The sequence below is a fragment of the Trypanosoma brucei genome (genome assembly GCF_000002445.2).
Source record: "Trypanosoma brucei brucei TREU927 chromosome 11 chr11_scaffold01 genomic scaffold, whole genome shotgun sequence".
Classification (NCBI taxonomy): Eukaryota; Euglenozoa; class Kinetoplastea; order Trypanosomatida; family Trypanosomatidae; genus Trypanosoma; species Trypanosoma brucei.
Window position 1 is genome coordinate 2,625,939 of NT_165288.1, and position 22,248 is coordinate 2,648,186.

At 49.6% G+C, this 22,248-nt stretch overlaps 13 protein-coding genes across 13 annotated transcripts, besides 5 other annotated features; all 13 read left to right on the forward strand.

Moving 5' to 3' along the window:
• Positions 1 to 258: 258 nt before the first annotated feature.
• Tb11.01.1700 (hypothetical protein, conserved) lies at positions 259 to 819 on the forward strand (the record flags this gene model as incomplete). The annotated part of the gene is made up of 1 exon (XM_823965.1): positions 259 to 819. The coding sequence occupies one exon, from the start codon at positions 259 to 261 to the stop codon at positions 817 to 819; it is 561 nt and encodes a 186-aa protein (XP_829058.1).
• Positions 820 to 1,100: 281 nt separating this feature from the next.
• Tb11.01.1710 (hypothetical protein, conserved) lies at positions 1,101 to 3,419 on the forward strand (the record flags this gene model as incomplete). The annotated part of the gene is made up of 1 exon (XM_823966.1): positions 1,101 to 3,419. One exon carries the CDS (start codon positions 1,101 to 1,103, stop codon positions 3,417 to 3,419), a length of 2,319 nt encoding a protein of 772 aa, XP_829059.1.
• Positions 3,420 to 3,634: 215 nt separating this feature from the next.
• Positions 3,635 to 4,519, forward strand: Tb11.01.1720 (hypothetical protein, conserved; the record flags this gene model as incomplete). The annotated part of the gene is made up of 1 exon (XM_823967.1): positions 3,635 to 4,519. One exon carries the CDS (start codon positions 3,635 to 3,637, stop codon positions 4,517 to 4,519), a length of 885 nt encoding a protein of 294 aa, XP_829060.1.
• A 432-nt stretch (positions 4,520 to 4,951) lies between these two features.
• Positions 4,952 to 5,515, forward strand: Tb11.01.1730 (hypothetical protein, conserved; the record flags this gene model as incomplete). Its single annotated transcript, XM_823968.1, has 1 exon — positions 4,952 to 5,515. One exon carries the CDS (start codon positions 4,952 to 4,954, stop codon positions 5,513 to 5,515), a length of 564 nt encoding a protein of 187 aa, XP_829061.1.
• A 656-nt stretch (positions 5,516 to 6,171) lies between these two features.
• Tb11.01.1740 (2-oxoglutarate dehydrogenase E1 component, putative) lies at positions 6,172 to 9,189 on the forward strand (the record flags this gene model as incomplete). Its single annotated transcript, XM_823969.1, has 1 exon — positions 6,172 to 9,189. The coding sequence occupies one exon, from the start codon at positions 6,172 to 6,174 to the stop codon at positions 9,187 to 9,189; it is 3,018 nt and encodes a 1,005-aa protein (XP_829062.1).
• An 866-nt stretch (positions 9,190 to 10,055) lies between these two features.
• Positions 10,056 to 10,081: a microsatellite.
• A 1,432-nt stretch (positions 10,082 to 11,513) lies between these two features.
• Positions 11,514 to 11,552: a sequence feature (A-rich).
• A 195-nt stretch (positions 11,553 to 11,747) lies between these two features.
• Positions 11,748 to 12,671, forward strand: Tb11.01.1750 (glycosyl transferase; the record flags this gene model as incomplete). Its single annotated transcript, XM_823970.1, has 1 exon — positions 11,748 to 12,671. One exon carries the CDS (start codon positions 11,748 to 11,750, stop codon positions 12,669 to 12,671), a length of 924 nt encoding a protein of 307 aa, XP_829063.1.
• A 427-nt stretch (positions 12,672 to 13,098) lies between these two features.
• On the forward strand, positions 13,099 to 13,758 carry Tb11.01.1760 (class-E vacuolar protein-sorting protein 24 (Vps24p), putative; the record flags this gene model as incomplete). The annotated part of the gene is made up of 1 exon (XM_823971.1): positions 13,099 to 13,758. The coding sequence occupies one exon, from the start codon at positions 13,099 to 13,101 to the stop codon at positions 13,756 to 13,758; it is 660 nt and encodes a 219-aa protein (XP_829064.1).
• A 1,043-nt stretch (positions 13,759 to 14,801) lies between these two features.
• On the forward strand, positions 14,802 to 15,875 carry Tb11.01.1770 (vacuolar sorting-associated protein-like, putative; the record flags this gene model as incomplete). Its single annotated transcript, XM_823972.1, has 1 exon — positions 14,802 to 15,875. The coding sequence occupies one exon, from the start codon at positions 14,802 to 14,804 to the stop codon at positions 15,873 to 15,875; it is 1,074 nt and encodes a 357-aa protein (XP_829065.1).
• Positions 15,876 to 16,945: 1,070 nt separating this feature from the next.
• On the forward strand, positions 16,946 to 17,887 carry Tb11.01.1780 (short-chain dehydrogenase, putative; the record flags this gene model as incomplete). The annotated part of the gene is made up of 1 exon (XM_823973.1): positions 16,946 to 17,887. The coding sequence occupies one exon, from the start codon at positions 16,946 to 16,948 to the stop codon at positions 17,885 to 17,887; it is 942 nt and encodes a 313-aa protein (XP_829066.1).
• Positions 17,888 to 18,735: 848 nt separating this feature from the next.
• On the forward strand, positions 18,736 to 18,951 carry Tb11.01.1790 (60S ribosomal protein L29, putative; the record flags this gene model as incomplete). The annotated part of the gene is made up of 1 exon (XM_823974.1): positions 18,736 to 18,951. The coding sequence occupies one exon, from the start codon at positions 18,736 to 18,738 to the stop codon at positions 18,949 to 18,951; it is 216 nt and encodes a 71-aa protein (XP_829067.1).
• A 292-nt stretch (positions 18,952 to 19,243) lies between these two features.
• Positions 19,244 to 19,265: a sequence feature (AT_rich).
• Positions 19,266 to 19,303: 38 nt separating this feature from the next.
• Tb11.01.1800 (hypothetical protein, conserved) lies at positions 19,304 to 19,672 on the forward strand (the record flags this gene model as incomplete). Its single annotated transcript, XM_823975.1, has 1 exon — positions 19,304 to 19,672. The coding sequence occupies one exon, from the start codon at positions 19,304 to 19,306 to the stop codon at positions 19,670 to 19,672; it is 369 nt and encodes a 122-aa protein (XP_829068.1).
• Positions 19,673 to 19,786: 114 nt separating this feature from the next.
• Positions 19,787 to 19,817: a microsatellite.
• A 490-nt stretch (positions 19,818 to 20,307) lies between these two features.
• On the forward strand, positions 20,308 to 20,616 carry Tb11.01.1810 (hypothetical protein, conserved; the record flags this gene model as incomplete). Its single annotated transcript, XM_823976.1, has 1 exon — positions 20,308 to 20,616. One exon carries the CDS (start codon positions 20,308 to 20,310, stop codon positions 20,614 to 20,616), a length of 309 nt encoding a protein of 102 aa, XP_829069.1.
• A 545-nt stretch (positions 20,617 to 21,161) lies between these two features.
• On the forward strand, positions 21,162 to 21,905 carry Tb11.01.1820 (biotin--acetyl-CoA-carboxylase ligase, putative; the record flags this gene model as incomplete). The annotated part of the gene is made up of 1 exon (XM_823977.1): positions 21,162 to 21,905. The coding sequence occupies one exon, from the start codon at positions 21,162 to 21,164 to the stop codon at positions 21,903 to 21,905; it is 744 nt and encodes a 247-aa protein (XP_829070.1).
• Positions 21,906 to 21,999: 94 nt separating this feature from the next.
• Positions 22,000 to 22,022: a microsatellite.
• Positions 22,023 to 22,248: the final 226 nt, after the last annotated feature.

Sequence of the window (22,248 nt, forward strand, 5' to 3'; positions counted from 1 at the left end):
TGGCTTCTGAGCTTGTTTGTCAGATGCGAACTGTACCTTGTCTGGGGTTCTGGGCATGTGCTGTGCTGTGCTGGGATGGGAATGAAAATATTCCATTCCTAACTTTGTTCATTTTCGTTGTTGTTTTCCCTTATTTGTGTTTAGTAAGCCCCCGTGGTCGAGTGTCCCCCCCCCCCCACCCCCTGGGGAAAATTGGTATCATATCAGAGTGGTGTCGCAGTGTGAACACGGAGAGTGGATAACCAGAGGCGCATCACCATGACGGAGGGTGTTGGGCAGGACGGGAACGTAGCTAAAATGATGGACAATATTCGCATCCAGAAACTCATCCGAGCTGTAGATGAGCTCGTCGCGTGGAGCTTTGTTATGGACGAAAAGGATGTGATCCTTTCAGAGTTGGAGAAGTGTGTGGATGAAGCCGAGAAGGAATTGTTGCGGGCGAGTGACGCCGTTGAGGATCAACAACGGCGCTGTGCTCTCGTTCAAGTCCATCGAAGCACGAAGCAGGAAAGAAAAATTCCACAGTCGGCGAGGGGCAGCGATCACAAACTTGAAGAACTGTGGAAGTCAAAAGGTGAGGCGTTTAAGCGACAGTATGAGTTACACCTGACTACTTATAAACGACTCTTTGATGAGCTGTTGGAGGAGGAACTCCAGCGACTCAACGGCACCACCACTTCTGCGGGTGACCTCAGACGGCCTCCAGAAGATGTGTGTGGGTCCAGCAGCATGACTGAAATCAGCATCTCTGCGTCCCCTGCTGCGGGAGGTAACTGTAGTGACGGTGCCGATAGTGATGCTGCGGGTGCCATAGCCTAGCTTTCTGTGCTTTGCTCACAAGGGTGCTGAGTTGGCACTTGACGAGCAGTATAGTAGTTTCACAGTTGCCCTTTATACCCCCCTTTTAACTTCGTTTGTGCCTATGTCCTTAACACAGACACATTAAGCAGTTGTCATGCTCCGACTTTCAATACGCTTTTAAACTTGTCTTCTTCATATTCCACGTTTTCTCACCTTACGTTGAGGCAAGGACGTTCAAGGGAGGTAAAACCTCCGGAACAAGTGAGGGAGAGTACGTTATTACTGCCCATAAAGAGGACATGGACCCCCTTTTACTTTCCAGGGAAGAGTTGGAGGAGGCACAACGCGCAATAAAGCGGAGAAGGGATACGATTCGGACTGCCACAACGGAACGTATCCAGACTGAGCTTCAGCCTACCGGAAGCGGTAGTTTAGCAAAAAGAACCGTCCCAAACTCTATTCCAGATAAGGAAAAGGCGGAGAGCAACTCGGGTGTTGTGAAAAAATTGAAGGAAGAGCTACGTCGGCGTACGGAAGAGTTAGAAAACTCAGTAAATGAGCAGCGACGGGCAAGGGAGGAGTACAAGCGTCTGAAGTCCGTCTTTGAGTCATTTGTTGTTGAGGTTTGCGAGCGTGAAGAGGCGTACAAAATTGTTTTTTCCAAGGCTTATGAAGAAGTTGAAAAGCACAAGAAGCATTGTGAAGGTTTGCAACGCCAGCTTGAGGAGCGGTCATCTACTACCACAGTAGCTGCTACCGTGCAAGTGCCTGTAGCCGACACCACCACTCCACCCGTTGCCGTTGGTTCAAGGACTTTGCACGAGATCATTGATCAATTCCGCACCATGATCGATGAACTCGAATGCCGGGTGGGGTGCCATGGAAGTGATGACAACCAAAGCCGTGTGGCTGCCACAGACATTAGCAATCCCGACAAACATAGGCGTAGTGCTGCCACGGGTACACGTAACCGAGCCGAGCAAAAGCAAAAGCAGCAGGTCAGTGAGGGTAAACACCAGCTACAACCACATGGCCAGAATGATCAGCCGAAGGAGGAAGTGGTTGGGGTCGTTTCCGGCTCGGTGGTTCCCGCCCGAGGCGCAGCGGTGTTGAGCAGACCGCAAGCCCCGGTGGCGCGAAGTGCCGTTTCTGCCCCCAAGAAACGAAGAGCGGCGAAAAGTGAATCAGCGGCTGCTGTTAAGCGTGCCGCTGCGGAGAAGTGTAATCAAGCAAGTACCTCCTCACTTTTCACAAGCTTTTCAACTTTGTCGGAGCGACCGAAGAAGTCAGAGGTGAATTTTGGCAGTGAGCCCATTGAGGATTACTTGGCTCTACTAAAGAAAACAGACTTGAGCAAAGTTGATGTTCTTCGTCGGGAATTGATGAACTTTTGCAACTCGGATGTTAATGTTGTTGCGACTTATGTGGTGGAACACTTTCTAAGAAAGGCTCTGTTAACCCCCCCTATGACCGCGCTGTGGAATGAAACTGTTGAAGCCATGCACATTGATGTCGACGTTTTTCCCGCATTTGTTCGGCTCGTTGTTCGCAAGCTCGTCCACCTTCTAGGGCCAGACACCGCGGTGTCGGCGGGAAATACTTTGGATCACAGCCCACAGCTCCAACGCTTGTCGCTTGTGCTGCGTCTAGCTTGTGTCGTCCGGCTGCGTGAGACCGAGAGCGGTGGAGATGCACTCTTTTTTGCCTTTTACGAGTCCACGATAAGCGCCTTACGGAGCTGGCGTCTCTCAAGCACCGCGGAGGGTCAGCGAGACGTGCTGAAATTATGGATGATTGCGGTGCGACACCTCTATGGATTTGTAGAGGACTTCCACATGTTGACGCGGTACTACGCTAATACCGATGGTGTGATGGAGGCGTTGACTCTTCCGAAGTTGCTTACCTGCTACGCAGTGCGGGCTGTTATGGGTAACTGCTACTTCATTCCGTCTGCGCAGCCGTCACTGGTGGAGGTAGAAGCCGATGTGCAGCTTTGGACTACCTTTTGTGACGCTATGGATTGGAGCGGGAGTGAGCTGCCCATTGACGGTATCGGCGCTGCTGCCGTTAACATTCTTTCGCATAGCACTGACGAACGCAGTCGCGGTGAGGCGCTCCTCTCCTTGCGCCTGCTAGTTCTCCAGAAGGGCTTTGGGTTCTTGCAATCTCTAACAGAGCGGTTGCGTGTTGCTAGTGGTGATGTAGACGTCGACGAGGCTTTCGCAGAACTGTTTAGCCTCGCTGTTGTTGATCTACAGTTAGAAGACCCTCTGGACGATCAATGGGATCGAGCGATGTCGTTTTTCATGGATTACCTGTACAACTGCTCTGTTGAGCAAGTGAACTCCGTGGAAGAGTTGCTCACTGGCTGCAAGGAAGCCCACCTGCTTGTGCTGCGCGCCGTGTTCCAGTTGTGCAGTGGTACTGGAGCGCTGGCAGAGCAACGGGTTGAGCATGCAACCAGAGCTCTGCGGTGGCTGAAGGCGCTTCGAGTTGGTCTTGACCGCTCCGCGCGTGGAGTTGCTTCATCACCGTTGACTTCTGTGTCTAAAGGTCATCTACTTGACCGGACGTCGCTCGGGAAAGATCTAGTTTATCTTTGCCGACATGACTTGTAGTGTTTGCCTGTCTTTCAGTTCTGTAACAATAATGCACTATTCCCCCTGCACACACTACGATTTAACTCTGCATTTACAGCACTGCAAGCATTTCGTTGTGTGTTGTTTTGATTCTCTACCAGCGTGGAGCGTTCAGTTATACTTGTGGTATCTGTGCACGATGTTTTTTTTTTCCACCTTCGTTCATTGTGCTCGTTTAGGGACACGATAAATAGATGGTCTTACTGAGTGTTAAGGGTACGACATTTCCCGATGAGTTTGTCTACGAATGCACAGCTGCTACAGCCATTTACCCTGATTTAGCTAGGAACCTTTGCCACATTCAAAATAGCCGTCACCTAGTGAAGTTGATACTACTTTCTGCTCGTGAGTTGCTCGACGAGGCTAGGTGCAAGAAACGGGTGGAGGTAGTTGATGAGGGTCCTGGGGATGGTGGTGCCAATAGCTACTCTGCACTTTTAACGGAGTACGGCGCCATAATCGAGTCAACCAGTGCGCGGCTAAAGGACAGGGTCGTGCCCGTCAGTTTAGAGGAATTTGATCAATATGCCGACCGTTTGCGCGAGCTGACCGAACGGCTGTACCCCGAGGAGTGCTGTGTTCCAGAGGGTGGGCGGAGTGCCGCAGTGGATCGGCTCTATCAATTGCATGATGACCCCAACCTTGATGAGGACCGCCGCCTCGCTGTTTACCACTGCCGTGCCATTCTGGACCCCCAGTGGAAGTCACATGAGCAGCAGAAGGAAGACAAGGCAGGTCTGTGGTTCTGTGGGAAGTTGATGGAGGACACTATCGCAAGATACTCTGGCAAAAATGAGAAGAGCCGGCTGACGGTTAAAGTGCATCCAAAGGACAGTGTTCCCCCAAGCACGGAGCCGAGGATAAGTTACGATGACCAGAGAGCGTTGTATGAACGGATGCGCACAAGGCGTGAAGAGTACAAGGGACTTGAGGAGTCGGAGTTGCGTGATCGTGTGGTGGCTCAGGCGAGGGGGAAGGTAGCATTAACCGCTCCGGCCGCCGCCTCTCCCGCTATGTCAATGGATTTGTCGCGGCTTCGACCGATCTGTCCCAAGCGAGAGGAACATGAGGTGAATTGAGGCACCCGGAGGCGCTTCGGTTTGTATGTTTATGTGCGGCCGTCGTTGGCTGATAGCTGTGCCACATTCTCCGATGTGCTATGGCTCCTTGTTCATCATGTGCATCCAGAGTTGAGGGGTGGTGTGTGTATGGGGAGTGTCCGAGATCACAGTTAGAATAACGCCCCACCGCCTCTTCTGCGCAGGGGTGGCTGTTCGCGTGCTTTCCCGGGTAGGTGATGTTCTCGAGGAAGGGGCCTCCAGGTAATTGGGTGCTTGAAGCGGCTTATTTGCCCTTTCTCTATTTTTAGTTCTACTTTCCCTCTTTTTTGTTTTTATTCGATGCGTCACGTGATCTTCTTTATGGAAACAGCAGCAAGTGGAGGAGGGATATAGAGGAAAGGTCTAGGGCTCTGGGGTGCGCCTTCGAGTTTTTTCACGTACTTGCAGTTCATGAGCTCCCTTAAGTCGGTAGCAAGAGAGCTGCGCGAGTTCGCTGCTGGGCTCGCCGATTCGCGCGGGGTGCAGTCTGAAGAGCTCACCTCACGGCAGGACGCCCTTCTGCTTTTAGCTTTGAGTGCCTTGAAGGAATTGGAGACATCCGGTTCACCTGCGGATTTGGCACAAGCCGCCAAGAGTGCTAGGCGACTGCTGCGGGTGTTTCTTCCCCACCCCGTAGTTGAGAAAGGCCAGAGTTTGGAATATGAACAACAGGATTCGGAAAGGCCTAGTCGGAAACGGGAACGAGAGAGCAAGGACGACACGGGAAAGGCTGAAAAGGAGGAGTCTGATAACGTCAGCGTGGATCTCGGCCAGTACGCAAAGGCGCATGTCTTCGATGACAATGCGAAGAAACGCGACAAATTTGCGCGACTCATGGGTGGACGGAGGAATGAAGGGTCCCATCACAACACATTTGCACCTGACAAAACCACTATAAAGCGGATCAACGGCGAACTGGAGGAGCAGTTTAACAACGCTCTTGTAAGATCTGGTAGGAAGGGTCTTGGCGCGTGAGTCGCAACTTACACATGTAAGAATGTTACTCTGCATTGTGAGATGCACCGGGAGTAACATTGCCTGGAAGGTGGTACTGATGCCACCCCCCCCCCACACACACACACAATTTTCCCCCCTAGTCCTAGGTTTTTACTTGTCGGAACTTTTTGTGACGTCGAGCTGTTCGTAGGGACAGCTTTAACAACTCCGTGTAAGGGTACACAATTAACCCCCGTCCCTCAGGCGAAGGAAGGGGCCGACCGAAGGGCCTTTTGAGCTGCACCTGGACATAAGATTATTGATTGTCTTCTCTAAGGTAGCTTTCCGTTTGTGCTAGTCTCCCTTGTAGTATTCAAAATTTTAAATTTCCGCTTCGCTTCCCTTTCCTCGTTCTGTTGTTCAGCATGTTACCGCGAACCATGCAGTGTAATCATATGTCTTCATTTAACCCCCTCTCCTCGTTTTCTTCTTTTCCACTAGGAAGTTAACCTACGCAAAACTTTTGTTGACGCCGACCACGGATCTTGCGATCGCACAAACGAGCAGACACGGATTCGCACTGCACTTGGGTATTAGCATTGATAACGGAACAACTGTCAGTGTGGGGACAGTTAGAAAAAATTAATTAAGGAAGCGAAAAAGAAAGAAGAGACGAGGTGACTGAATTCTGAACGATGATGCGAAGGCTCAGTCCTGTGAACGGTTCGGTGGTTTCGCCCAATGTCGTAGCAGCGGTGTCATCGGTGCTTCAGCGGCAGCAACGCCATCAGTCCGACGCCCCACTCAGGCGACTGTTGTATGAAAACGACAGTTTTCTCAGCGGCACCTCGGCTAGGTACATCGAATCGATGTACGAAAATTGGAAGGCAGATAAAAGTTCCGTGAACGAATCGTGGAATGAGGTATTCTCCTCAAGGGACCTGCAGTCATTTGAGAGACCACTCCTAACTTCACCCATCCGTGTTGTACCAGCTTCAGCTGAGGACAAGATGGAGGTGGCACAATCGCAGGATATCTGCGCGCGACTGACGTTAATGATCCAAGCGTTTGAGGACTACGGGCATCTTGCAGCTCGAACTGACCCTCTGGATGCTGAGGATGACTCTCTTCACCGTTCCCCGCAGGTTAAACCCAGAGAGAGGGTACACCTTGGTCTTGAAAGCTTTGGTTTTTCGAAGGAAGATCATGACCGTGTCGTACGTGTGGGTTTCATGGATCAATTGGGAGGCGCGATGAGCTCGAGCAGCAGGGCCATGACTATCAAGGAGCTGCACGACCATTTGACGAAGTGTTTCTGTGGGCGCGTGGGATGCGAATTAGGACACGTTGATGATGCAAATGTCGTCTGTTTCGTCCGTGAAGTTGTGGAGGGTTATAACACTGAGCACAATCCACTGCGGCGCCCGTTGTCCAAGGAGGAGAAACTGTGGGTGTGGGACCTTGTTGCCTCCGCCGTGCACTTTGAAGATTTCTTCAAGCGTAAGTATACCACACAGAAGAGGTTCGGTTGCGATGGCGCAGAGTCACTTATTGTTGGTTTGCGTTCACTCATGGAGTCAGCCTCTGATCACGGTGTTGAGAAGGTTAATTTCGGTATGGCACATCGTGGTCGTTTGAATACACTGTATAACGTTATCGGTAAGTCATTCCCAGTGATATTAAAAGAGTTTGTAGGTATCACGGCCCCTGAACTGGAACCATTTAAGGTACAATCCGATGTGAAGTACCATCTTGGGGCCAAATCTACGGTGAAGATGCGCAATGGAAAGTTGATGTTTACAGAATTGCTCGCCAACCCATCACATCTGGAGGCAGTCAACCCGGTCTTGCAAGGGTACACCAGGGCAGCACAACTCAAGCACGGAGACGCTGGGCAGTCGAAGGTACTCCCCGTGGAGATACACGGCGATGCTGCTTTTGCTGGGCAAGGTGTCACATTCGAGACGATGTGCATCAGTGAGGTTCCCAAGTTTACGACAGGTGGTACTATTCACGTTGTGGTTAACAACCAGATTGGCTTCACTACGGACCCCCGGTGCTCCCGAAGCAGTCCGTACTGCTCTGACCTGGGCCGTGCCTTTCAGTGTCCCATTTTCCATGTAAATGGTGATTGTCCTGAGGATGTCGCTCGTGTGTTTGCGTTCGCTGTGGACCTCCGTTCAAGGTTCAACAAGTCTGTTGTTATTGATCTGGTGTGCTATCGCCGGTATGGACACAACGAAAATGACGATCCCACTATCACGCAGCCCCTCTTATACAAGCGAGTTCACGCGACACCCGATGTGTTTGCCCGCTACTCAGAAAAGCTTGTTGAAGAGGGAGTCGTGACCAAAGAGCAACAGACGGCCAAGGCCAAGGAGCAGAAGGATCACTACGGAAAATATCAGAGTGAGGTCGGGAATATACGGTACAGCGATTACCTCAAGTCCGGCATACCTGAGCTGTGGAGAGGCATGAAGTACTCAGATGAACTCGGAGAAGTGACATTGGAGCCCACCGCTGTTGCGCGGGAAAGTCTCCAACCGGTGATTGATTCGCTTAAAAAGGTGCCGGAGGGGTTTGTGGTTAATTCCAAACTCAAGGCGGTGCTCGAGCAGCGAGTCCAGTCTCTGGAGAAGGGTGAAAAGATTGATTGGGGCGCTGCTGAAGCGCTTGCCTTTGGTTCACTATTACTGGAGGGCACTCATGTACGGGTGATGGGTCAGGACGTGGAGCGCGGCACATTTTCGCACAGACACGCAGTTTTACATGACCAGAACAAAGTTGACACGTACACGCCGCTCGCCCATATAAGGAAGGACCAGGCACCGTTCATAATCACTAACAGCCCTCTCAATGAGTATGGGGTACTGGGTTATGCCAGCGGTTACGCCATTTACGACCCCAATGCGCTTGTTTTGTGGGAAGCACAATTCGGTGACTTTGCTAACGGAGCCGCCATTATTTTTGATCAATTCCTTTCCAGTGGAGAAACCAAATGGAATCAGCAGCAGGCGGTCGTCGTTTCTCTTCCCCATGGATTCGATGGGCGCGGAGCGGAACACAGCAGCGGCCGCATTGAGAGGTTCTTGCAAGCCGTCGCAGAAGACGTGGACACTCCGGCGTACTCCCCTGAGGAGCGCGCCCACCGTGTAAATATGGAGGTTGTGTTCCCCAGCACACCGGCGCAGTACTTCCACTTGTTGCGCCGGCACGTCCGTCGCAATTTCCGCAAGCCGCTTATGTTATTCTTTTCGAAACAGTTCTTGCGCACACCGAACGAGTCATCCATGGAACAAATAACCAGTGGCGGTTTCCAACCTGTTATCGGTGACCCATCCGTTCCACCCGAGAAGGCGCGTCGCCTCGTGATGTGCACTGGGCAAATATACCACATCCTCAATAGGTACCGTGAATCCAACAACTGTGGACGGGACGTGGCGCTTGTGCGGATCGAGGAGCTCTCACCATTCCCAGTTGCTGAGGTGCAGAAGTTGTTGGCGGATTACAGTGGTGTCGAGCTGATGTGGGCACAGGAAGAGCCACGCAATCAAGGCGCCTTTTATCACGTTGAATCGCGTGTGGAGTACTACACGGGAGGAGCCCGAGAGCTGCGATATGCTGGGCGTGCGATCAGTGCTGCCCCTTCTACGGCCTACAAGAGCACTCACGACGCCGAGGAGAGGTACATTTGCGAATGCGTATTTTCATAAACTCCGAACGGCTGATGCGAATGCGCCGTGGAAAAGAAAATGGGCAGATGACTATAGGCGGAGCAAGATGAAAGACTAAGTAAAGTGAATGTCGGTTGATGAGAGGGGAATGGTTGCGAGCACAGTATACAGAAAAGGAGGCAATAGGAAGAAAATGACAGCTTCGAGGTGGCAAATTACGAGGTTGAAGACACGTGGCGAGGCGAGGTGTATTAACATTTCGGCTGAGTGGGGGTTTCAGTTAAAGTGGCGCGTTACTGCGACGGGTTCCCTTGTGCTTGTTGTAGACGTCTAAGATAGATGAATTGATACAAGGAGAATTTCTATTCATAAAACTGTCGTGTGTGCACGCGAACGAATGGAAGCAACTGCGTAATCCAAGCACAAGCACAGATGCACCTAAAAACACGACATCATTAGCCGAGTGAAAAAGCTGCACAAACCCCTGTGGGTATGTAAAAGAGCGCTTGTAAATGAAAAAAAAATGAGCGAGATAAAACCCATAGGTAAATAAGAGTATACAAAGGACATAATATCGTTTTTTCCCCTTTTGGAGCGCAGTAGCGTGACAAATATAGCTGAGGAGAGTAGCTGATGCTCGTGCTGCATTATACCACATGCAGTACTTTCACACTCCTCTTCCTCTTCTTATTTTCATCCTCCTTTATTTTTCTTCCCGTCAATGTGTGAGGATGGCTAATTTTTTTCTTTTTTCGTTACGTAAAATTTTCTTTCTTTGTTCCGTGGGTTTTCCCCCCTTTTATGCTTTTATTTGTTGTTCACATGTTAGCGTTCGATCGGAGCGGCGATTGATAATGAGAGGGAGGGGGATGATGTGGGTCTACCAGTTTGGTAGCCGGTTGCCGTTGATTTCGTTTTTGTTTTTGTTTTTTTTATTTCTTACGTTTTGGTATGAACATATGCCGCTCCACCTCATTTCCTTTCCAATTGAGCACCTGGTGGGAAGCCGAAAAAATAGGGATGGTTTGAGTAAAAGAAAGGGAATGAGGCGGAGCGGCATGTGATCTTCATAGGTGAGTGAACGTGGGGAGTAACTCCCCTTTTTTTTTTCCTAAAAAAAGGCACCAAGTACAACAAAGCGAATATAACGCACTTCAACTATAATGAACGAACGCTTCGAGTTTCTTTTTGTTTTTCTCTCTTATTTGTAAAAGCGATGTGTGCATATACGTGGTTAAGGAATTGACCTAGTGAAGCAGTGTTGAAAGGGTTTAATCCCTAAGAAAAAGGGGTAATAGGTGATGGAGGGGAAAGTCACAAAAAGGAAATTAAAGCAAAAGAGCTGGAGGAGGGGGGGGGGTAAAGCAATGTTAGGTGTACCTGTGGGAGAAAATTATTGCGAAAGAAGTGAATGCACGCAATGAGTTTGTTTTCCCCCTTTTCTATTCTTTATTACTTTTTTTCAAGAGTGTAACGTACGCCGTGGTTGGGGTTAAAATGTCGCCACACGCCACTTCGGCGCTTGTGTGCTCTGCCACACTGTGAGTGTACTGATGTTGGGTGCTCGCCCCTGCAGAGCTTGTGTGACTACTCCCAAATATATTATGGATAAGTGATTATTTTTCATTTGCGTTTTTATTTTTCCATCCGTTTCTCCTCTTGGTAGTTTTTTTTTTTTTGCGCAAGCTGAAAGGTCACGCATTGATATGTGTGCCCAAGGATATCGAACCTAGGTGAATTAGGTGTGTTTGAAGTTGAATAGGCGTAGAAGGATATTGCACTTGTTGTGGTTCCGTCACCGTTTTTTTTTATTTCTCCCTCCACGCCTTACGGGGGTGGGGGGGGGTGGGGGAAAGGTATCCGCTTAGTTGAATGCGGTGGCAGCCACAAGCACTCGGCTGTACTGCAGCCTCCGACTTTACACAAAAGTGAGTAGATGTGTTATACCCTCATTTTTTGTCTTTCTTTTTTTTTTTTAGCGTGTAACCAACTGGTTGATCATTTGTTTCTCTTTAGGCTTGCCCCCGATGACGGGGGAGGGGAGCATCAAAATATGTATCCGGCGAGTTGTTACCTAATCAAGAAAAGAAGAGGAGCAGCGAGACGCGTTGTCTGTGTGCACACGTGTGTAAATATGGTTGTTTGATGAAGGGATAAAACTCAATGCTCGCGAAGTGACTTTGCAAACCAGTTTATTTACTAGTACTATTGCCATGTCAGTAGCTGTTTCTGTGCTGTTTTGTCAAAAGTTGGGTGGAGGGAAGAGGAAGAGGGAAAGTGTGTGTTGCAGTGGCTACGTCCCCGCTTCTATTTAACTATCCCTTTTATTTTACTGTGGTTTCTGCCACTATTTTGCATACTTCAAAAAAAAAAATAAATAAATAATAAAAACAAGAAAAAAACTCATCGTCACGCTGCCATTCTTATTACTCCATTTTGTAGGGTGCCTTGTTTAATAGTAGGTGGGGCCTTGAAGTGTTGGTGTAGTGTCGCTCGACTATTGAAACGTGTGTGGCTCCAGTCCTGAATGCTGACTTGCATACGGGACAGGAAATAGCAAGGGCCCCCCTCCAAAACGGCGACAACAGCAACGAAATATGTCACTACCAAGAAGAATGTGCATGTTTGCTACCTGTCAAAGCAACAGGAAGAGTTGCAGTATGCGCCAAAGCTCAGTGACTTCTGAGGGCTACCGGTATTCTTCTACATTTGCTGCGGGTCGGTTGTTTGATGCCGTGTACGTCATTAACCTTGACCGACGTCCAGACCGCTGGGAGTTTGCGACGCAGCAGTTGAGCCGCGCAGGTTTCCTTCATGAGGAATACGTTCGGTTTCCGGCAGTAGATGGCAGGAATGTTGATCTTCAGAAGGCACACGCATGCGGTTTGATTTCGCGGCTCGGGTTACTTCGTCTGCAGGAACCTGAGCATCGCCGTATTTGGGGGATGGACTTGAATCCCGGGGCTGTGGGATGCGCGTTAAGCCACGCATTGTTGTGGGCGCAGATCGCTGCGAGTCGTCATCGATCTGTTCTTGTTGTGGAAGACGATTCTTTGTTCCCGCAAGACTTTCATCACAAATACGAGGCTCGTGCAAAGCAAGTTCCAAGCGACTGGGAGCTGCTATATGTTAGCGGTCTTGACACGGCGGGGCAGGCTCCGCAGTTGCGAGTGGCTGAGGGTGTGTGTCGAGTGCCACAAATGCATCGTACAACAAATTGTTACGTGGTTTCGCACAGGGGTGCCCGCCTCTTGTTGGATGCTTGCTTCCCTGTAACTTACCAATTGGATACAATGATGACGCTGAGGACTGCGGGTGACGGCGCTGGTGGTGTACCTTACGTAACGGTGCCCAACTGTTATACACTGCAGCCTCCGCTGGTGGTGCAAGCGACCCGAATGGGTTCAGACATTCAAAGTGCGAGCGGTGGCGTATGTGATAGGGATGAGGTGGAAGAGGAAAGGGCAAGGTGTAGGGCCGCAGGGTGGGAAGTTCAGGAGACTGGAACCCTTGTACCGTAGTGGGTAACCCTGAAGGCATGCAGATATGGTTGATATAACCGTGCTCTATCCACGTAAACTGGTCTAAATGAAATGTTAAGTGTGCACTTTACAACGTACTATTTCCATTGTTTATGTGTTGATTGCTTGCAGCATCGTGTGTAGGCGGAAACTATTGGGATACTGTTTCTGTAGCTGGTTTATTTTTGGTCACCAAAGTGGTGTTAAACTTGCGCTGTTCTCATACTACCCTCTCTGTTTATCGTCGGTTTTATATCCTTGTTGTGTCGGAATGTGCGGCACAGGGCTGTTGCCGACGGTCAAGCGTTTGTTGATTACTTTCTAGTAGGTACACACGTGTTTCCGGTCAAAGCAACGCGTCCGTCGACGGCAACCGGTTTGCTTTCTGTTTCGCTCTGATCCTTTTTTTTTAGCTGCTTCCAGGTGGATGTTTTCCGGGTGGTTCAAAAGGGTGCCCCCCGAGGAAAAGGCCAAAGAGTGGCGGCGACAGTTGAACTCAGAAATGCGGAAGCTCGATCTTCAAATTAGAAAAATTCAACGAGAGGAAATGAAGGTGAAACAAACCGCCAGGCAGGCTGCAAAGAAAGGTGACACTGTGGTTCTGCGGATGTTGGCGAAGGAGATTATTCATTCTCGCAAAGCCGTGAGGCGCCTCCATACCGCACGCACTCAAATGAACTCCGTTTCTATGCAGCTGCAGCAACAGGTGTCGCAGATTAAGCTTGCTGGGCGCATCGAGGCAAGCGCTGTTGTTATGACACAGATGAATCAATTGATGCACATACGCGAGGTGCGCGAGTCGATACAGTCACTAGGCAGAGAGATGACCAAAGCCGGGTTGATTGAAGAAATGATGAACGACACGATTGACGATGTATTGGACGGGGACATCAGTGATACGGAACTGGAGGATGAAGTTGAGAAGGTTGTGGTGGAGGTTACGCAGGGGAAAATGGAGGGCACAGTGGTTGGTACATCGAGGCTCCCAGAAGTGCAACAGGAGCAAGAAGTGGAGAACGAAGGGGAGTTGGAGAGTGATGACGAGTTAGTGGCAAGGTTGAATATGCTTCGTGGGACTGTTAGTTGACTATTTCACTTTCTCTACTTCCTCAGGTGTGGAAGGACTGCCGGGTGTGAATGCGTCTGTGTCCGTGTGCAGAGAGGAGGGACTGTCGGTGGGAATACGATTATATTGTAGTCTGTGATTTCCCACCCTTTTTCTTTTTATTGAGTGCTTTTGCCTTTTTGCCTCTCAATAATCTTAGCGCTTCGCAACATGCGCCTCCCCTACATCCCTTGCTGATGGCGCGGCGGAAGTGTGAAGCATCTCGAAGAAGTTTTACGACGCGTCAACAGCAACGAGTCGACTAGAGGAAGTATGTGGAGATTTCGCTGCGGCACTTGGTTACACAAACGAGCGTAGGGAAGTGTTTTTACCACCTTTTTCGTGCCCTCTTCATTTATGATTTTCTTGCATACCTTCTCCACTTTCATTGGTGAATACTATTGCAAAGACGATGGGGGGGGGGTTTCATATAACGGCTTATCGCCTGCATCGCCAACCCAACACACGAAGTGGTCAGTTCAGGGCCAGTCTGATGGGGGCCGTTGCTCTTAGGCATTTCTTACGGTGTTGTGTGGAGTTGCTTTCCACACGGGTATGTGTGGGAACAACCTCTGTTGGCTCATGATGCCGTGTGTTCTGGCTGCCGCTGGGAACAGAGCTGAGCGGCAGGGTGCAATAAGGGCCGCGGCAACTACTACAAAATTCGTCTCTTTTTCCTTTTCCTCCCTCTTTTCTCTCTTTCCACTTCCCCACCACTGGTGGAGGTGACGGTTCGCTCAGCGGTACATGCATATGTATGTGTGTCGGCGCATGTATGCATCTGTTTGTGAACGTTTTGCGAGTTTTCTAGTTTCTCTCTTTTTTTCGCTACGTTTTGGACGTTTCTTTTCTTTCCCCCCTCAATTTTGTGTGCGGTTCGCCTCAACGACTGAAAAGCGGAGTACTAGTTGCTGCCTTACGCTCCATTCCTATTATCAGTTCCTTTACCTCGTGGACTGGTTTACACTCCAGTTCCCCACCGCCACCTCCGCATCGTGGACGAAGTTTTATTTTAACCACTAGTTATGTTGGAGCGGGAGCGGCCCCAAGAAAAGGAGCGGGGCGCTGGGCTTTTCAGCCGCTTCTTCCGCAAGATGGATGGCTGTGATGTGAAGATAATTCTGGATGGCAAAAGCGAATCTGATGTGGTGCGGGTTCACGACCCTCGCGACAACACAAGTGAGCGGCTCTACCGCTATTCTTGCGAAGAGCCAGTTAACGGCCGCGTAATGTTGAATCCCAAGGGCTCCTACCGCCACAACGGTGTCGATGTGATGCTTTTGGCCTACGCCGTGCTCCCTCAAGCAAGCGACCACAAAGTTGAATTTATCACACAAGTGAAGCGGTTTGAACCCGACACACTGCAGGGTGCCACTCCTTTGGAGTTCTCATTCACTGTGCTCAAGGAACACGAGTCTTACCGGGGTATAAATGCACGGGTGATGTACGTTCTCCGTGTGGTCGTCCATCGCCCGCTGAAGAATGTCACGGAACAAATGGAGTTTTGGGTGACTCGCGTGGACACCGTATTGAGCGATACTCAGCCGGACGCTCTACGGCATAGGAGCTACTTCCGTGAGACCGTTTTTGGTCCGAATTCCACTACCATGGACGTGGGTGTCACTAACATGCTACACATTGAGTTTATGTACGATAAAAGGTTCTTTCATCTCCAGGAACGAGTTTTGGGGAAGGTGACCTTTAAAGTGACCCACATGGATATTCGCTACGGCGAAGTGGGTGTGGTAAGGAAGGAAACTGTCGTTCCCCCACTCAGTGAATCGGAGGCGGTGAACATGGAGACATTGCAAAAGTTTGAGATAATGGATGGCACGCCTATTGTGGGCGAGGTAGTTCCCATACGGTTGTATCTGAATTGCATTCCCAACCTTACGCCAACTTACAAAAATGTGCAAGATTGCGTTAATGTACAGTACTTCCTAAATCTTGTGCTGATAACTGCTGACGGCAAACGGTTCTTCAAGCAACAGGAAATTGAATTGTACCGTAGACGTGGTCAGGAGGCATTGACATGGACGGCGTGGAGGCAAGATGATCCGGGTAAAGGGGACGGAGAGGCGGGTGAAACATCTCATTAAATAGGTTGGAGGGGCGTCGGTGTGTAACGAAGAACATAAGACAAGTGTGGTGAATTGTGAGTGCATAGAACCAAAGTGGAAGAGTGTGAGAGATACGCCACCGTGTGAGGCTCCTGTGCTCACTTTTTTTTCTTTTGTGGTGGCGCATGAATGGGTGTCTGTTCCTTGCAAGTGGTGCCGACACGCAGAGGAAGGGCCAGTTGTGAAGGAAAGCAGGGGAACTGAGGGAAGTGGGGTGAGTTGAGCCAAAATCGCAAACAGTTGCTTTTTGTGTGGACCATGAACAGTATCCGGAGGGCTTCGGGCCGGTTTGTGTGAAGTCGCTACCGTTCCAGAGGTGTATCGAACTTTGAAGCATTCCGCTCGTACCTTTCCTCCTTTTTTGTTCGGTTCCTTTACCTTTACCTTTTCTAAACCTTTTCCTTACCTGCAGCTTAATTGTCATTTATTGCTTGTTTGACGTACGCTCGTTCTTTTGAAAGAGACAGTGCTTCTTCAGTGAAGAGACCGACACTTTTTTATCTTTGCTATTGGTATGCTTTCTTTTTTTTTTTTGCCGCAGCCTTCATGTCCCTTCATCATGGAGCTGGCGGTTGGGCTGGGGTGAAGGAGGCCAACAACGGTGGTGTGTGGTTGGTGATCGTTTAGCAGCCCGCTTATGCGTGTGTCTTTGTGTATTCATGAGAAAGGTGATCTCAAGTGATTATTTCCCCCTTTTGCGTGTGTCCGTCTGGGGTTTCTTCTGGCTCTATGTCCACGCGGTGCCCTGACGCCCATGAGTGCATTTACCCCTTCGTGCTTTCACTCCTCACATGCATACGCCAATGTGTGTTGTCATTGTTATTTGTTTTATCGCGTCGTGTGGGATCCGGGGTGCCGTTAGTGACACAGAGATAGAGGGGGGGGGGGAGGCCGCTGCAGAGCTTCACATAAGTGCAGCGACAAAATATTGAAGATTACACAGCCCCTAAAACTTTGTTTGTGGTAATTCAGGTGACGAGTAACTACCGATTGCCAAGTTAAACGACTCTAATTTGTTAAAATAATAATAAAAGAACAAAGGAATAAACATGCAACTCTTATCGTGGTCTAGCGCTGCCAAAGCACTTTTTGGTTTAACGGTTGCCAGATTGCTGCTTGCCTTCCTGTATCGGCGGCTTTACCGCCACTTATACTACCACCCACTCGTCCCTGGCAGTGTGGCACTGATTACTGGTGGAGGGTCTGGAATGGGGTTGGAATTTGCTCGGTACTTCGCCCGTGCTAGATGCCACGTCGTACTGGTGGGGCGAGATGCCGATGCACTTCGATCGGCGTTAGCGTCATGCGTGGAATTGGGTTCGCCAAGCGCAGAAATGGTAGTTGCTGACTTGAACACGATAGAGGGAACAAATTTAGTTTGCTTTGGGCTGAGAGATATTATAGAGCAGAAAAGGCTCCATGGACAGTTTAGGTATCTTGTGCTCAACGCTGGACTCGGTGCGATTCTTCCCTTTTCCAGCGGCGTACACTTCTACGAGACGTGCGAGTCTGTAATGCAGATTAATTACTTTGCTAACGTGCGGCTACTGCAGGGACTTCTCTCATTGTTGGAGGAAACGCATTCGGCGGCCAACCCCTCGCGTGTTATTGTTGTGTCATCACTGGCAGGCGTTTTACCCTCGGTCCTGCGTAGTGCTTACACTGCTTCCAAACACGCCATACAAGGCTTTGCAAACGCGTTGCGTGGGGAGACGGAAGTGGCAATAACTCTCTTTTGTCCCGGGTACGTCGACACCGATTTCCACAGCAAGGCAACACTCATCAAAGGCGATGGTGCACCCGTGACATCTCATCGTCGTGGCATGGCTCCGGATGTAGCTGTTGGGAAGTGTATGGAAGGCGTGTTGAGCGGTCGATCAGAGGTGCTAACTCCCTTCGTAGGCAAGTTGGGCTACATCCTGCGTCCCTTATTTACCCGTTTGGTAGATTCTAGGGCAAAAAAGATGAGTCATCGCTCTCTCCAGAAATGAAAGTACCCGGTACCACGACAGAGGGGGGTTAAGTAGGGGGTTTTCACTTTTTTCGGTTTACTTTATCTTATAACTTTTGCCTTGCGGTGGGGATTTGATGCGTGTGGTGCGCATCAGTCAACACTCCTGCGCAACCCCTTCTTATAACTACCATTTTTCTGTCTCCAGTTTACTTAGTCACCTATTCTCTCTTCTCTTTTTCTTTTTTTCCTTCTACGAAGGGGCCAAACCATGGCGAAGTCGAAGAACCACACCAATCACAACCAGTCGCGGAAGAACCACCGCAATGGGATTAAACCCCCGCTGCCGTTGTACATGTACAACTCGAAGCGCGGTGGGTGGCTGCCGGCCCTCGTTAACACCCGACGTGTGAGGAAGAACAATCAGAAGGCTGCGCTGAAGGCGCGCCGTGAGCGACTCGCCGCCCATCAGGCCGCACAGAAATAAGGAGTCTGTCTTATCGCTGCATGGTTAAGCGCGTTGTGACGTTCTTGATGGCCCCATTGTCTATTTTGCTGCTGTATTGCTGTGATTTTCTCTTTCATACGCCCCTTTCAGTTCTCTTGGGTTGTTTTTGCGTGCCGTCACAGTCGTATTTCTGTGGCCGGGCTGCATTAGCTACATTTAGTTGTAAACATGCATTCGTGCCTCATCTTGTTGCTAGTGTACCTGTTGTTGTTATTCCTCCCAACTTCCTCTCCTTTCTCACTTGTTTTTCTTTTTTTGCTCGCACGCTGTTTGTCACAATCTGGCATTTATCACGTGTGCGCCACCAAACAAAACGTCGGCACCTGCCTCCTTTTGTTTAACTGCGCCGCTTCTTTAGGAAGGTTATTTGATACTCGAACATGGCGAAGTCGAAGAACCACACCAATCACAACCAGTCGCGGAAGAACCACCGCAATGGGATTAAACCCCCGCTGCCGTTGTACATGTACAACTCGAAGCGCGGTGGGTGGCTGCCGGCCCTCGTTAACACCCGACGTGTGAGGAAGAACAATCAGAAGGCTGCGCTGAAGGCGCGCCGTGAGCGACTCGCCGCCCATCAGGCCGCACAGAAATAAGGAGTCTGTCTTATCGCTGCATGGTGATTGGGGAAAAGCAGTGTCGATACTTTCCGCTTTTATTTTTCACTTCCTTTTGACATTTTCTTTTCTTCTATTTCCCTGTTACATGATCTCGTTCATGTTATGGGTGCTTTTCTTCCAGTAACGAGGGATGGGAGTCTATAACACTTTTCTCCTCTATTTTCTCCCCTCATGTTTTTTTGATATCCTCTACAAATCCCTCCGTGGTCTCCCCCTTGTCACTGCAGCTGAAGTTCCCACTAGGATTTCTTAGGCGCACGTGTAGACGAAATATATATATATATATATTTCACTTAATTCATTGGCCCAACCTTCCTTTCTTTGGAAGATGATGCGCCGAACGCCGCCGGTCGCGCGTGTGGTCGTGAGTTCTTTCCTTCGTGAGCCATCAGAGCGGAAGTCATTTAAGGAGACATTGGCGGAGTGCGACGCCAATGGTATCGACATGGCGAGTAGCTTAACCTCTGACTTTGCGCTTTTGCAATCAAAACTATTCAAATATCGTGTTGTTCGCCTAGGTGACGAGCTGCAGTACGTGTGTCGACACCCGCTGGGCAGTTTGCCGTCACTCCCGGCACTTGTAGTACACATCATTTTACTCACAACTGTTTTCTTCCTGTTTCGTAACTTGGGTCGGTTTTCCTCCACGGCATTGGTGAAGCCACCGGTGGCACTCCCTGGCGAAGGAGATAGTTAACAACACCTACGCACTTGACTTGGGAGCGGGCGGGCGTTGCCAAGTGAACGTGCCGTTGAGTCGTACTGTGCTTTGGTTGTTTTGGAGGTAGCAGACACTGGTGAGATTCCCCTTTTATCATTACTACTATTATTATTATCATTATAATAATACATATATTATTGGTATTGACCTTTCTGACTCTTTGTTAAATACTGGTTCATTCGGGTTGATGTTCACTTGTTGGTTATTGATTGTGTTTAGTGGCGTTTGAATGCTTTGACCCCCACGGAGGGGTAGTTGTAGTGTTGTTGTGCGTCTCATGCACGAAGCAAGTTTCTCCATTAACAGAATTTGAAGAGTTTAAATGGTGTAAGTGGACACTGCAAGCACCGAATTGTTCTCTGCGAGTAGTGCTATTGTTACTATATTATTCCTGTTGATTCTCTGTCCCCCCTTTTCCTCGTTGGGACGTCGCATGCCTCCGTTCACTTTTTTTAAGTTCGATTTTCTCTTCCTTTCGCTTTTCCCCCTTTCTGTTTCTTCTTGTGCCTCATAATATTTCCAACTGTGGGCGAGGTGTTTTACTTCCTTTGAAGGTCTTACAGGAGGTGTAGAAGAGAAGGGGAGGGAGCCTTCGGTGCAGATTGGAAGCGATGGCATTTCGCCGCTTGGTCAAACGGCACAAGATCACAAACAACCAAATGCTTTTAATGCGTCGCCGTGAGCCGTATAAACCAACCATGAAGGACCGTCAAGAAATTGCTGACCGCGCGAAGTTGGAGGAGTTTGAGCGTAAGAACGCGGACGGACTGATGTTCGTCCCCGAAAAGGCCCTGCCACCGTGGCAGAAGTCACTCGCGCATAACGCGAAGGCTCTCGGCTCTCGCATTAACTTCAGAGGTTTCCGCGTCCGCGTGGCTGATGGGCAGGATGAGCCGGGATTCCCTACACCATTTCGTTAGCAGGACTTCTCGTCCCCTCCCTAACATTTATCTCTACTCGGGACTGGCGCGTCGTTGCATTCGCTTACGCCATTTTGTTTTTGTAGCTCATTATTTGGCAAGTATCCGGTAATGAAGGGAGGGGGGTATGTTTCGTGTGTATTGTTGGTCGCAGTAAACTTATTCCGTTACGGGTTCTTCTGCACCGTGGTGGAGTCAGTGATGATAGGGTTGTCGTTGCAAGGCGGTGTCTGTTGGCCTGCTTTTTCCCTACACAAATGTGGCAACGGTTTAGTCCATACGAGGGACTTTTCGTTGGTTATCGTAAGGGCATATTTGAGCAGGCGAAGAAAGGTAGAAGGAGACTCTGGACTTGTATTCTCGCGTATCATACAGCATTAGCGTTCACTTTTTTTTTTACTATTTAGTCGTGGCATCAAAGAATCGTTTAAGTGTTTTACCGCTACCACTTCTTACCGACACCGTGTATCAACAAACGTGGAGGAGTGGTGGGAGTAATCTAAACAAAGCAAGAAGAATTCAAGATTAAGCGTTTTGGCGGAAACATGTCAGCCTTTTTAACACCCAAGATTCATCTTGTTGGTGATGTTTCGTCGACGATGGATGTTGTGCGAGAGATGCTGGCTGCCTCTCCATCGGACACCGAACCTTTTGCAGTGTTAGCTGAGTCCCAATCCTCAGGCCGTGGCACTACAGGCAGGCAATGGTCGTCGCCACGGGGAAACATGTATTTTTCGTTGTGTCTTCCCACTACATTGGTTGCAGCAGAATTCCTCCCTGTTTTGCCGCTTGCCACGGGCCTTGCTTGCCGCGCTGCTATTATGGAGTTGGTCGAAGGCGCTGTTGTACACGTAAAATGGCCAAATGACATCATTTACGATGGAAAGAAAATCGGTGGGAGCATTGCGGAGTGCGAGGGAGAACACTTAATTGTTGGGATTGGGATAAACATCGAAGTGGCTCCGCCTGTACCTGATGGAGGCCGGCCGTCATATGCTGTTAATTCGATTGCCTCGGTACTCGGAAAGGGGGCTGTGACACCGCAGTTGTTGGCGGAAGCCGTATGGCGTAACTTTTTCTCTGCTGTTGCAGATCAGGGATTCAAACGGCCTGAACTAATTAAGCAATTTGAGGCGGCAATGGACAAGAGCCTCGTGCTTCACAAGCGAACACCCACGGGACGTGACCCCATGCCTTTGCACGCCTTGAAGTTGAATGAGTGGGGCCACCTCGTCGTGGGGCGACCGGACGGCTCCGAAGAGGTGCTTGTGGCGGAGTACCTTTTTTAAACCATCACAGGAGATATTTCAAAGCTTCAAATGCGGTGCTATCGAGTGTGTGCCGATGTCCATCGGTGCGTAAGGGTTTAAATGAGGTATCAGTTACATATATATATATATATATATGTTGCAGGATATTATGAGTGAAAAGTCCGCGTGTATTTGCGGTGAAGGGACACTGACGTGAAGGGGGGGGGGCACGTTTTCACTTCGTTCTGTCATGTGCAGCTATCGTTATCGTTATTATCATTTTTTATACTTCAAATTGTACTTCAGCAATCCATCTTGCTGTTATTGGCTACGCACTTGTTTTCTTCTAAAATGCATCTCTTAAGGGGTAGACAGCGATGCC